Source organism: Euprymna scolopes, chromosome 35 (assembly GCF_053919585.1).
Source record: "Euprymna scolopes isolate OS-2025 chromosome 35, ASM5391958v1, whole genome shotgun sequence".
Classification (NCBI taxonomy): domain Eukaryota; kingdom Metazoa; phylum Mollusca; class Cephalopoda; order Sepiida; family Sepiolidae; genus Euprymna; species Euprymna scolopes.
In genome coordinates, this window is record NC_136516.1 from 33,744,742 (window position 1) to 33,759,656 (window position 14,915).

Genomic DNA, 14,915 nt, shown 5'->3' on the forward strand with positions numbered 1-14,915 from the left:
AAATCAATGGTTCTTGTCCAGAATTCCCCCTATATTAAAAAATTAAAATTTTAAAAAAATCTGATGTACGTACCCGTGACTAAACAAAAATATATTCCAAAAATTACGTCAACTGATTAAGTAGATTTATTTATAAGAAAATCAAATTTTATGAATATATGAGGAGTGACTGTCCCGCCCACCATTTTGAAAACAATCACGAGAACCAAAGGTAGATAACTAAACAATAATTCAAATTTGCAAGGCTTTTTTTTTTGTTGTTGTTTTAATACCTACAAATTTTTATTAATCGCTTAAAAATGATTTCCTCTACAAAAATAAAACTATCAATGTACGTGATTTTTGAAATATGTTATTTCCATTTCATCCCGGGTATGTACATCATACAGATTTATTCTTTATTTTTGTTGTTTTAGTATAGGTGGAATTCTGGACTAAAACTAAACCAATTTAGTTTTTCTTCGTTATTGTAGTGAAATTCGAAAATTGAATTATTGAATTTCAATTCAATTTTCAAGTGAAGCCAATGGCATCTACTAAATTGTCATGTCGCAGTAATGAAAATATCCAAAAATTACAAAAAACAAGGTAATTAATTATTAATGAAAGCAATTTTCAAAAACAATTAGCGAAAATTAAGTTTTGCTAAATTGGCCTAATTGCAATTTTCAGAAGATATTTAACTCCCTTTTGTTACAATTAGAACTCTCTGGTTTCTCTTTTGCAGAACTCAATTTTTGCTAATTGTCTTTGAAAATTGTTTTCATTAACAATTAATTTCCTACCTTATCGTTTTTGTTTTTTTTTTGGGGGGGGGTTGTAATTTCTTGATATTTTCATTACTGAGACCTGACAATTAAAGTAGATACCATTGGTTTTACTTGAAAACTTCATTTTTGCTAACGGTCTTGAAAAAATTTTTTTTTTTTATTAATAATTAATTTTCTACCTTATTGTTTTTCATAATTTTTGGATATGTTCATTAATGTGACATGACAATTAAATGGATGCCATTGGTTTTACTTGAATTTCAGTATTTTGAATTTGGAATTTCGCTCTAATAACAAAGAAGAACCCCCAACTCCAAAATATAAATACATATGTATCTGTAGTGACTTCAGCGGTGGGGCTAGGGCTGAGCCAGTGTTGTTTGACTTGTCAAACACAATATCCTCAATAAATCTTCCTCAGAAGTATGATTTGGACAATTTGCTTGAGAGTGCAAGATTGGATATTTCTACCCTTTTATTTATTTATTTTTTTTATTCCATGCATAGGTGAATGTTGGCTTTGTAAAGATCTAGGATAATGTGTGAATATTTTTCTAACACAGTAGAGGGAGCCCACCTATTTTGCAGCAGCCTTGGCAGTGTCTTCTATGTATTTTCCAGTAGTGTTTATTAATAATTAATTTTCTACCCTATCGTTTTTCATTTTCATAATTTCTTGATATTTTCATTACTGCGACATGACAATTAAGTAGATACATTGGTTTTACTTGAAATTCAATATTTTGATTTTCAAATTCCGCTACACCCTGGTTAAGATCAAAGTGTAGTATCTGTTCTTCAGATGCTGCGTTTCCATTTCTTGTTCTCTTTCGGTGGAGGAGCAGTCCTTCACGATTGAGACAATGTTTTATTTTTGTACCTTTTCTCCACATTAAAAAAACGACCCTAGTGTCTAACTCTGGTCCCGTGGGGAGGCATAGTAAATAGGTACAATAACAAAGAACCTAATCACTTTATCATTACAAATTAAAAAGAAACTTTTTTTCCTTCGTTTTTTTTTTTTTTTTTTTTTTTTTTTTTTTGGACTTTTTTGTTTTGATTTGTTTTGGAAATCTTGATTTGTGATGAACTCGTTTGAGAAAAATGCAACCGGCTGATTTTTTTTTTTTTTTTTTTTTTTTTTTTTTTCACTGAATTTCTTTTTCTTTTTAAAAATTTGAGTCAACCACAAGGGAAAGAAATCCAAGGCAAATTAAGAAGTACAATTTGTGTGCACACATCGTCTGGGGAAGATGATGGAAGACCTTGTGCTAATTATACATCAGAGGTTTGTAGATTATTTTTTATTATTAAAACTAAAAGTATGTTTTATTTGGACGATATTATTTTTTTTGCTTTCTTTCCGCCTCAATACTTACCTTTAAAATGACAACTTTTATATGTTTTCAGGTGTGCTATAAACGAATATCACATTTAAATTTGGGGCAAACAAGTAGTTTTCTACATATTACGACCTTTATTATCCAATTTAATCTTTTATATTTTTACTGGCGGCTATGTTTTTTCCCAACTAAACAAGTACTAATGCGCTTGCATGTTACAAAACACCCCCTTTTCCCTATATTAAGAATGGAGAATGCCACTGACATTTATTAAATAATGAATTGAAAAGTTTCAATATCCAGAAAACTACTTTTCTGCCCCAGATTTGAATGTGATATTCGTTTTCAGCATACCTGAAAACCTAAAAAATCGTCATTCTAAAGGTGAGTGTTAAGTTGCAGTTAAAGTAAAAACTTACCACATTGGGTGTTATTCTCATGACATTTCTACCGATGTAACCTCCGACCTTCTTGACAATGATTCCTATTGGTGAATAGTGGAAAAAATGGTTTTGTTTTTTTTCCAACAAATCATAATTGTTAGTCTTTGAAACGTGATATAATAAAGTCGTACTAGCAGGACCTGTGGAAATTTCACAGCAGACTCTTTCATATGTAATATATTGATGTTGGCATTCTGTGGATGTTCAACGTAAATGGAGACGTCCTGATGTTATTGTAGCTCTTTTGTTAAAACTGCAAAAGTACTTATCTAATTTAGCAAGGAGGCTCGGTGTAGCCCATGTGTAAAGTACGCTTAAATATATTTTAATTTATGCAGAATTCGTATATATTGTTATAGAATCAATTTTCTATCGATTCTTATATATTATAAAGTTGTGATTAAAAAATATACCCATATATTTGAAGCGAAACCGAAACCAAAACTTATGAAGAAAAAAAAAATATATATATATATATAACTTGAGTTTCTTCAGTTATAATCGAAACTGAAACCAAAGCTTATGAAGAATTCTTGCTAAAATTATTTTTAAAAAATAGACGACTTGAGTGTTATCAGCGAGAATCAAAACCGAAACCAAAACTTATGAAGAATTTTTGGTAAAATTATTTATTACAAGAAATGGAAGGTCATAACAATTAAATGACAATCACTCGGAAGAAAAAAAGATGTAAGCGTGATACACAAAATAACACGCATGCTATCGTATTAATAAATAGATTCTTATCTGTTTGTTTGTTTGTTCACAATTTAATTAATATGTGCAAAGGGTGCACTGTTTCGCAAATTAATTTTTATGCTGGAAACGGACTTATATACATTTTTATTCCAGCATGATGATTGCTATATATACTATCTATTGAAAAGAAATTTACATTCAATAAGTAACCTTATTTGCATGTTACATGGAAGAAAACCTATTTTAATAATTAGCTTGATGTTCTTAATTATTTGCTATGATAGAATCGTTTTAATTGTTCTATTAGAAATATTGTTTTAAAGTTGATTTATTTTATTTATTTTTATTTTTAATTATTAATAGCTGACAACAGTTGCGTTTAAAACCGGAAGTAAGGTTTTTTATTTGAGCTATGAGAGTAATATCTCCTTTAAGCTAAGAGAATTACTTCACGTTTGATTTTCATAGACCAAGAAGGGTGTGTTTTTTGCTTTTTTTAATCCAACATGTAGTCATTTTTCGTCACAAATTAGGATATTCGATGTATCTTAAAGAGTATGTGACTCTTCACTCTGCCTAGCAATATGTTTCGATCGGGCAATGCTGAGTATATACAGCTAGTGTGTTTATGAAACGAAAAGAACATAAGAGTTGTTTCCATTTTCGTTATTAATTCATGTCCGTACCGATTTGGTATAAGGAAGGTTAGAGCTCAGACAATCACAATGGCCGGAATCAGGAAGGGGAGACTTTATTATTTGTGAATTGAAAAATGGAAAGAGTATGTCATGTGCGTGTACATAAAAACCAGCTAATGGCGGTGCAAGCACAATTTAGTAGGAAAATATAGAATTTGACTCGGTGTTGACTAGTAGCGGTGGAAGCACTAAATATTGAGAGAGAAAAATGAGAACTTTTCCCTCTTTAGATGTGGCGATTGTGATGGTGTTGCTCATCGGATGTAATGTAGTATTTTATTATCACGAGTGAATGTAGCAGAAATGGTGGTCGATAGTTGCTATCAGAATAGCTGTATTGAATTTGTATGCTACATCTATTGTTGAAAACCTACGGTATTTTGGTCGAGAGGGGAATTTCTGCAATAAAAATATTATATATGGAGATTAATCTTCGTCTCAAATATTCAGAAACATTAAAACCAAAAAAATGATACAATTATTTGGAAATAAAAATGTATTTTAGTTAATTTATACCATTACCAAAAGCAATTCCATTGAAAAGTACATTTCAACATTTAAGAATATTTAATTAATAAACCGGTGTCCTATCATAACGAAAAAAAAAAAAACTTTGGTTAAATTAAAAAAAAAAACGCATGTTGATTTCCGTTTTCTGTTTAGCAGAAGTCATGCCGGTGTATACCAAGGAAAAGTCCCTGCTGATTAATGTTTACATAATTCCAGTTTAATTTTAACAGTTTACTTAAAACATGATCTTTACTTTAAAAAATAAAATTATAACTAGTTATTTCTACCTGGTATTGTAAGGGAATCTCTATCCTTTATCTTATTTAGTTATTTATGTATCTAAATTATTTCTGAACACTTTGAAAGTTTTAATTATTATGGTATCACTTGGTAATTGAATTATTAATTAAAATTAAATTTTTCTGTAAACTATAATCAATTTTGTTAACGTAATTTTGTCTTAATCTGTCTTTATACAATTATTGGATACATATGCAAAGAAGTTACCGTACTGTTTGCTGTTACTAGTATTTTCAAGTTAAATTCAAGTTTTACGGTATTTTTTGTTTATTAAATTGTTAGATGAAAGTATAGAATAGTTACAAAACACCCCCCTCTCATGTTAAAAATGGGTTTATTAAAAACGTTTAAAATTTCACGTAATCATTCATTATTTCTTTTTTTTTTTTTAACTATTAGAATGGCTGACTTGTTTCCAAATAAACTGAAATGCATTCTGGTGGATTTAAATTTGTAATAATTTTTTTTAAATTGTTTTTTTAATTTCTTTTTACAGGGTGTCTAAAAAGTCACAGAAGGGTTTTGAACTTCAGTAGATGCTTTATTTTTTATCTTTTTGTAATTTTAGCACAATCTGACTAAGACATTGGGATTTTTTTTTATGCAAAATTCAAACAATCTTTATTTATGTAAAATAATGTGTCTTAAATGTTGCCCATTTTCAGCTTCGCATATTTGTGCTCTTTTTTTTTTACACCGTGATCACCACTTATCAAGGCCTGGAAGCCACTCAGGGATAAGGGTTATTGCAAGTACATTACGTTAGTGTGGAGATTTGATGAAGTGTTTACTTAAGGGGCGGTTCATTAGGAATTTGTTAACGTTGAACTTGAAGACATCCAAGTCGTAGTCCGGTGGGAAGCAGGCAGACGGAATAGAGTTCCACAGGCGTGCAGTTCTAAGAAAGAAGCTTTGTTCATGGAATCCACGTTTTGATTTAGGCACAGATATAGAGTGGGGGAAATTTTTCACAGTGGATTCAGCTAGATGGGTGTTTTTCGTGAAAGATTGGCGAGGGGGGACCAGAGATTGGAGTTCAGACGAGCACCTGCCATGGAAATAACGATAAAACAAGGATAGGCTCGCAACGTCTCTTCTGTGGGAGAGAGATTGCAGGGTAGAGAAAAGGGCATCCCCCACTAAGTCACAAAGTCTATTTTGTACTCTGTCAAGGCAGGATAGGCTGTTTTTAGCAGCTCCTGCCCAGATATGGCAACAGTATTCCATCCTTGGACGTATTTGCTTTCCAAAACATTATTCATGACAGATTGCAGAATCTCTGGATTGCGATTTAACTCCCTTATTTCGTTCCTGACGTTTTCCTTCAATTCTTGCAGGGTTTGGGGTTTGTTTCGAATTGTGCTGTGACTTGGGCTATCTTTTACATGAAAATGCTGTAGATAAGCTCTTTGAATCAAAACAGTTAACCACTGATTTTGGTAAAACAATTTCACAACTTGTGTTCGTTGTTCAATGCTATACTTATCCATAATTAATTTCCAATATATTATCTGTGAAATATTTGAAATAGAGAAGAAAAAAAACATTAATGGTAAAATGACAAAGATTTTCAATCCTTCAGTGACTTTTTGGACAACTACATTTTTAAATTTCAATAAATCTATAATTGCCATGTGATTTTCATTTCAGATCTGTGGCTGCCATAATTTTACAGTGAATGCAACGATGATTGGATTGTCGCTGAGGAAATATTCTTTGAAAAATGCTTTTCTTGATGTTTTTGCTTCCGTCACAGATTCGGATTCAAGTGAGTTTGTTTTTTATGGGTTTAAACAAAATGAAAAATTGACAAAAGGCGGAAACTCTCTCTCTCTCTCTCTCTTTGCTTCTTTGTGTTTCTCTCTGTCTCCCTTTCTCCCTTTTTGTTCCCTCTCTCTCTCTGTTTCCCTCTTTCTCTCTCTTTGTAAAAGAGCTACTGATGCATGTTAGAAGCTGCATGACACATATGCAAATGACCAAGCCAGTGCGTGAGCTGACGTCGCAGTAGAGGAAGAAAAAGGAAAGAAAAAGCGGAAAGAAAAAAAGATACAGCGTGATGAGAGTACTGGCAAGGCATGCCGGCATGAGATGGACGTGTCGAGATGGCAGACTTTTGTTAACCACATGGCAGACAAGATGAATGAAGAGGCTTTTAAAAACAAGATGTGATGTGTTGTTGGAAAGTACCATGAATAAATGCCTTCTATTTTAACTAAAAACAAAGCGAGTCATATTTTTTGTTCCTTTGCAACTGTCTCGGATACAACGTCTGATATAGTCGTGTTGGGTCTGAGTATTAAAATGTAATGACACAATTAAAGATTAACGACCACACTACATTTCTTTGGCTGTGTGTGTGTGTGTGTCTCTCTCTCTCTCTCTCTCTCTCTCTCTCTCTCTCTCTCTCTCTCTCTCTCTCTCTGTTTATTCATAATTAAAAATAGTAAAACTGAAGATTGAAATCGTCCATTATAAAAAAAATAGGGAACATCACCACAAGTATTAATACTACTTAATACATAGCTGGAGAGAATAGAAGTCACAAAGAGAGAAAGGATGAACAGAAAGATTAATTTTGGATCTTGATTATTTTTTTTTTAATAATTGAACTGGCTTTGCAAATTCCCTTTTTTCTGATTTAAAGAATCTTACCCGACTTCAATGGGTGACCAAACGGTTCACCCCCCCCCAGTAAACACGAAACTCAGCAACATTGTCAAAGATTAAAAACCAAATCCTAGATAAATTTAGTCTTCTGTTTAATTTTCGATTCCAACAAAGAGTGTGCATTGTTGGAAGGGGGCGCGGAATGCTTTATACCCCCCAAAACAGTATTATGGCGCCATAGATCGATAGTGCTATCTCCGTTGGTATATCTTCATATATTTTTTTTCTTTTCTTTTCTTTTCACTTTTCTAGGAATAACAGTTAATTCTACAAGTTATGGTCCGGAAATAAAATCCGAACACGTGATAGTTGACATCCAATCATCAGAATTTTCTTTCAAACCAGGATTTCTTTATTACGGCAAGGTTTGTTTTTGAGCTTTACATTTGATATATATATATATATATATATATATATATATATATATATATATATATATATATATAAAGGGTTATTCCAAAAGTAAAGGTCCTATTTTATTTTTAACTAAAAAAGTTAAAGAGCTACGATGATGGAAATGGTACCATTAAAACGAGCAACATTTTGTACTCCATAATTTATTTTTTTCTACATAGTTATCACCATTCTCAATGCAGTGTTGATGAACAATAGCTGTGCATGGGCATCCGGAGCACACTTTGTCATACGAGGGCCATTCCAAAAGTAGAGCCTCCTATTTTTTTATAACTCAAAAAATTGAAGACCTACGAAGATGGAAATGGTATCATTAAAACAAGCGCACTTTTATTAATTTATTTATTGCGGACTATTATTCTCATCTTTATTAGTTGTTATTTCACGACGTTTCGGCCAACTATTCCTCTGGCCTTCGTCAGGTGGTAACCGCGACGGATAGGAACTTTGAATCTCCTAACTGCATTCTCAGCAATCACTGCCATCCGTAGTTATCATTTCACCACGTTTTTTGGCCAAGTAAGCCTCTGGCCGGCTTTGGGTAGGATTGAAACCGCTATCTTTAGGCAATTCTCATCTGGAAGATGTAGAGATTCAATGTCTCTATCAATTGCGCCATGGGCCCCGCAGGGCGATTGAGGTTGGATTTTTTGATCTTATAAATCCACGTTCATTTATTATCTGATCTTCCATGGTCGGGTCCATACCGAATGGTATATATATTATTTTAATTGGAATTCATTATTGAGATGAGTATTATTTATATTAATTTATTTATTGCGGACTATCATTCTCATCTTTATTGGTTGTTGTTTCATGACGTTTCAGCCAACTATTCACGACGAGGTGAAATAATAACTACGGATGGCAGTGATTGCTGAGAATGCAGTTAGGAGATTCGAAGTTCCTATCCGTTGCGGTTACCACCTGATGAAGGCCAGAGGAATAGTTGGCCGAAACGTCGTCAAACAACAACTAATAAAGATGAGAATAATAGTCCGCAATAAATAAATTAATATAAATAAGACTCATCTCAATAATGAATTCCAATTAAAATAATATAAAGCGACCTTTTATGCTCCAGAATTTATTTTCTGCGGTCACCACCATTCTCAGTGCACTTTTGACATGAATTTAATTACACATCTTTGCTTCCAATGCATTTCTATGACAGGGGTTGCTTTCTTAGTCTCAATTCGTCAATATCTGCAACATGGAGATGAAACTTTCAGGTCTTGAATGCATAAGTTCAGTTATCATAATGTGATTTGCAATCCCCTCTGATCCATTTAGGCAGAATAAAAAAATAGTAGGCATGACGTGTGTGTGTGTGTATATATATGTATGTATGCATATATATATATATATATATATATATATATATATATATAGTATGGTTATTATACAAACATTATTGGTTACATATGTGCATACATTTCAGTGAAACCTTAATTCAGAGGGACTACCTCATCAGACCTAAAAAAGGAACAATATTAAAGCCAAGATTCATTCATTTTGTATATAAAAGATATTGCAGGTGTAACTAAAACCATGGAAAAGGAGGGGTACAGTTCGTGAGGACGGTAGGTGGAGTTAGGAAGTGGGGAAAGAGAGGAATAGGGAGTAAAAGAGGAGGAAGGGGAAATACATACCAGACTGGCCAGAGTATTTCAGTGAGAGGTTCTCCATTGAGCATTCTTTAAAATACAAAAACGTACATTATTTCCCACACCAACTAAATATTTCTTCATTTCCAGGTGAATGTCTACAGACCGGATTTCAGTACCGCACCAGGTGAATTGGTCGAAATCAGCGCCATTGATTATGTAAATGATGTTCGGCTATCAAAGAATTTCACAACAGATCAAAATGGAAGCATTAATTTTACGATCAACCAATTTGATTCACGGACGGAACAATTTTATCTTGAGGTAACTTTTCTTTTTTTTTTTTAAATTTATATCATATACTAGCAGGGAGACCTGATGTTGCCCAGGATTGAATGATGATTAACAAATGTTTCACACTCCCATATTTTTATGGTCATCCAAATTTGTGAAATCGCCCATTTTTAAATCAAATTGATTTTTTGCTCTAGTTGGGGACCCATCACAGTGCACTGGGAAGAAGCTTCATATGCTTCTCTGCAGTGACTTTGTCCAGAATACATTTTAGTCTACATTGCACTATAGGGAACCTACTGTTGATTTTATAAGATTATTTTTTATATATAAAAGCTAAAGAATTAAAGTTAAAAATACAAAAGTCAAGTATCATGGTGCAATTGTCCTTTAAACAGAAGCATTCATTTCGAACGTGCCCCTGTCATATCAAAGAACCTACTGTTGATTTTATACGTCGAACCTTTTGGCTTGTGTGTTAATAAAACTTCTCAAATGCACTTGTGATGTTAGGTTGTGTAAGGTGTTAACTTTGGTCAAAATCGCCTGTTCCTTCTTTCATCGGATAATTTCGATTATCGATATTTCTCGAAGACCTTCTGATACAAAATCTATCTGTGAACTCTGCCAGGCATATAAAGTACCTTCATGTGAAATTTTATAAAAAATCAGCCCAGCCGTTTTGGAGTCCATAGGGAACGAACTCGCAAACACATACACAAAGTTCATTTTATATAATAGAAATAGAGATATATATCTGCAATATGTTGAATTTAATTAGTATTCCTATGAATTTAAAATGTATTACCCGGGATATGGCATTAAAAATTAGTAACAAAATACAGTACAGTATATAATACACATATAGATAATCAAATAACATTATAAATAACACTGTAAGGCGGGGCGAATACTGTAACTAGGGGGCAGAAAACACCGTATACCACATCATAACCTGAAAAAAACATATTCTGGGGCCACCGTATCCCGAGGTTCTATTTTATTAAATTTTCTTATCAGTGAAGCGGTTGAATTAAATTCACAAGTCAAAAGATTTTTTGATTTTTTTATTACATTTTCACCCCAAACAAGGCACATCGTCACTTTGATGTAGGGGGCTACTATCAGGGGCAGCAACTGCTGGGGCACTATATTGGGATTTGGGCAGCAAGATGTCAGTTCATGTTACACTTGAACTTCTGCATGTCAGTACAGTTAGGGAAGCAGGGACCTGGAATGGAATTCCAGAGTCTAGCGGTTCTGGGGAAGAAACTACTGGAGTAGAAAGCTCTTTTGCATCTAGGGATCTCTACTGTGTGGGGGTGGGATTTAGCTACATGTCGGGTTTGTCAAAGGGTGTCTACGTCGTGGGGGCACAAGTGTGATGCAGTTCGTCAGAGCATCTACTATTAAAATACTTGTAGAACAGGCAGAGGGATGCAACGTTTCGTCGATGGGACAGAGGCTGATGCTAGTTCAGGGCCTATCAGATTTGCGACTCTCTTTTGAACCTTGTCTAGGAGCGAGAGACTAGCAGCAGATGCATCAGCCCAAATGTGACAACAATACTCCATACATGGTCGAATGGTTGCCTTATAGAGGTACAGGATACTTTCAAGTGTCAGTAGTTTTCTAGCACGGTAGAGAGAGCCTACCATTTTTGCAGCGGCCCTGGCAATGTTTTCAATATAATTGTTCCAACTCATGTTTCCTGTGAACGTTAGGCCAAGCAGTCTGAAAGATGTACTCTCAGACAGGCAGTCACTGGCCATTGCTATTGGTGGCAGAGAAGGTTTCTTGTAATTATTGAAGAAAACCAGTTTAGTCTTGGCAGCATTGAATGTGACCATCCATTTATGTCCCCATTCCACTACAGATTGGATAAAGATAAATCATAAATAATTCCATTAAGATTTGAATCCAGAAGAAAAGTAGACAGTCACATCATAATTATGTTATTTCCTCTGATATCATCATCTATAATAGAAATTTCACCTGTCTGTTTAAAGGTATGTATGTATGTATGTATGTATGTATGTATATTTGTATGTCTACCTAAAACTTTCGACAGAGGCGACAGATTTTCACAAGATCGGTATTGTTTTGAAGCTTGATCCTTCGGATGACAAATATCGAAAAATTAGCTAAAAACATTAATTCCTTCACCCTCAACTGGGCAGTTTTCTACAAGGAAGGGTCGATTTTTTGCGAGCCATTTTTGCAATTTTTTATCGGTTGGATTGAGTTTGCCTTATTTTAACGTTCCAAACTTCCGGTCGTGTCATGGAGTAGTGGTAAGACGCCAGATTTTCTTTCACTTTCTTTTCTGCCTTCGCGTCATGGGTTCGAGCCTCTCTGCCACCACTTTTTTTTTTTTTTTTGGCTCAACACACACCTGCAAACACATGTGCAATGCCAGGCACACAGGCTAGTATTGTATAAATCCAAAGATTCTATTGTTGGCAATGGTTTCCCGACATTTTTAGAAAGAATCGGATACTTGGGGATCACGTTAAGGTTGCCAACATCCTCAGTGAAAGTGATTTTTTTGTGGAACGAACTGGATTCAAACTTGGGACACCCAATTTGTCAGTCCGTGTCGTTAACTACTTGACCACCGTCATTTCCTCTGATGAGAAAAATGTCTGCATGTTTAAAACTCCATGTAAAATAGATGTTGCTTGAAACTAAAACGCAAACGGGATAATGACGAAGAGGATGAATTGTTCATTTTATGTGTGTGAATCCACACAGTTAAATTGTTCTTCTTTGTTTCTTGTAATGATGAAGCAGAATTGATGTGTGTATTCGTCTGCCCTATTTCGTGAGTGTGGAGATGTGTGCAGCAGTTTTCATCCCCCCCCCTCTCCCTCACCAGAGAGGTTTCTTATTGCCTTCAAATTATTTGAGTTAATCTTTTAAACATGTTGTTCTTCTTTCATTTTAGGCTCGTTCCATCAATGGTACTTTGAGTTCTGAATCGCAGGATCACATGATGTACACGCCCATCGACCAGAAGCAAGTGAAACAGTGGTTCTCCCCTGGGAAAAAATATTTGAATATTTTGCCCATCAGTGACGTTCAAAATTGTGGAGAGAATTTAAACGTAAAACTTCTATACACTGGACGTCAACAAGAAAAAATTACGGTCTATTACATAGTCAGTATATTTTGGGTGTGGTTTGATGTCCATGAAAAAACAAAAATAATAAAAAATCTGTATGATGCATGTACCCAAACTTACGAGATTTTAGAAAGCCATTCTTAAAATGGGGAGCAGGGAGGGAAACATTAGAAAAATTCAAATTCACTTAAAAATGATTTTCTTTATGAAAATAAGACCAATTTACATGATTTTTGGTATATGACATTTTCTTTCCATTACAGGTACATATATCATAAAGATTTAAAAAAAAAAAATTTTATGGGAGTAAATTTGAACAAGCGCCAACAATTTATCTCAAAGAATTATAGTGGCATCTATTTTGTCCAGAGTTACTTCCCCTTTTATTCTCTCGACCTGAGTTTTAAAAGCTTAAGGTTTATAATCTTTTCTGTCTAGGTCCTAGATACAGAAAAGATGTCAAACTGTAATCTTTTAAGACTCTGAAAAGGGAAATAACTTGCAACCTAGACTCTAGGTTGTAATTCAGTTATTCCCCTTTTCATATTTGTAGTGAAAGATATCCCAGAGAATTATGGTTGCATGCATTTATTTGCAAGAGAATAGAATGTTGCTTCACAAGGGAAGAGAGAAAAAAAAAAAAAAATTATTATTACACGCGGCAGCACGGTCCCAAACAACTCCGTCGATTCTATCCTGAACGCTTCCGACGATTTGACACAATTCCAAACGCAATAACTCAAAACGGCATGTTACCAGAACAACTTTGATACTCTCTGGTATCAGCTTTTTTATAGCCCTTGAACAAACTCATTTTCGTCGTAGGTAGGCCTGACTTAGTTATTGACATACAATTCTTAAGTGTTTCCATGCATGCATGTCACATAGAATAATGTATCTTGTACCAGAAGTAAAACCAATCTTCTCTCCTGTCACCAGCAACACTCACATCCTTGTGTTTGGTCAAAATGAATGGCTGTCTTTCTTTGAAGAAATCCCTTGTTTTGATAGGCTTTTATGACTAACATATAGATTACATGTTCATCTTCAAGTCTAATGTCAACACTTTCAGATCTAAAATGGAAGATTTATATCCAGTCTGTGGCTTAGGTTGTGGTTGCATCATTCTGTCGCTCCAGAAAGTACCTCACTCCTGGCACAATCCTCTATTTGTATAAGAACCAGATATGTCATAAGATGGAGTATTGGTGTCACATTTGTCCTCCAACTTGGAGTACATGGTATGGGAGGGAGCTTATTACTTCCAATGCCTCTAATACAAGATTCTCTCTCTTTTCAACACCAATGCTCGAATCCTCAATTCTCCCCAGTTGAAATGAATGGTTCTCTCCTTAAGGAAACTAGTTTCTTTGATAAGTTTCTTGAACTGACTTTTCCTCCAGACTTGAAATGGAAAAGTTACATTGAATCTGTTGATAGGATAATTGGAAAAATGGTTGGATCATTCTATTACTCCAGAAAGTACCTCACTTCTGACATAATACTGTATCTGTATAAGAGCCAAATATGTCATAAGATGGAGTACTGGTGTCACATGAAATGGAAGACTTAACATTCAATCTGTTGCTAGGATCACTGGAAAAATGGTTGGAATCATTCTGATTACTCCAGAAAGCATTCAATTCCTGTTGTTATATCCTATCTGCACAAAGAAGTCCGGTGCATCCTAAGATGAGGTGCTGTTATCATATCTGTGGGAGATGCTCCTTCAAACACTCTTTTTTGCCTTGGCAGAATACAAAATCAACTTAGCAATCTAGTGGGGGATGGTTGCTTCTGTTTTTTACAACGCCTTCCTCACAGAAACAGTGCTGTTAGTCCTTCTCTGCTCTATCATTATTTCAAAGAAAGATGCTCGACTGAATACAAATTTCTGGTTTCTCCTTGTAAGACAGTCACTGCACGAACTTGTCTTACTGTAACACATGAGTGCGTGGGAAAATATCAGCAGCAGTGAAGGATAGCTGGCTTGTGAAGAGATTGGCAGTAGCAGCAGTAGCCGAAAAACGCACATATGCAAATTAG

The 14,915-nt window shown here is 34.3% G+C and overlaps 1 protein-coding gene across 1 annotated transcript in view; it reads left to right on the plus strand.

The window, feature by feature from the left end:
* LOC145259800 (alpha-2-macroglobulin-like protein 1) overlaps positions 1 to 14,915 on the plus strand; it is a 207,523-nt gene that overhangs the window by 102,937 nt on the left and 89,671 nt on the right. The window contains exons 8-12 of the mRNA XM_080117585.1: positions 1,953 to 2,058; positions 6,414 to 6,531; positions 7,683 to 7,795; positions 9,602 to 9,775; positions 12,693 to 12,905. Of these exons, the coding sequence (XP_079973711.1) occupies positions 1,953 to 2,058; positions 6,414 to 6,531; positions 7,683 to 7,795; positions 9,602 to 9,775; positions 12,693 to 12,905 (724 nt within the window). The remainder of the gene's footprint in view (positions 1 to 1,952; positions 2,059 to 6,413; positions 6,532 to 7,682; positions 7,796 to 9,601; positions 9,776 to 12,692; positions 12,906 to 14,915) is intronic.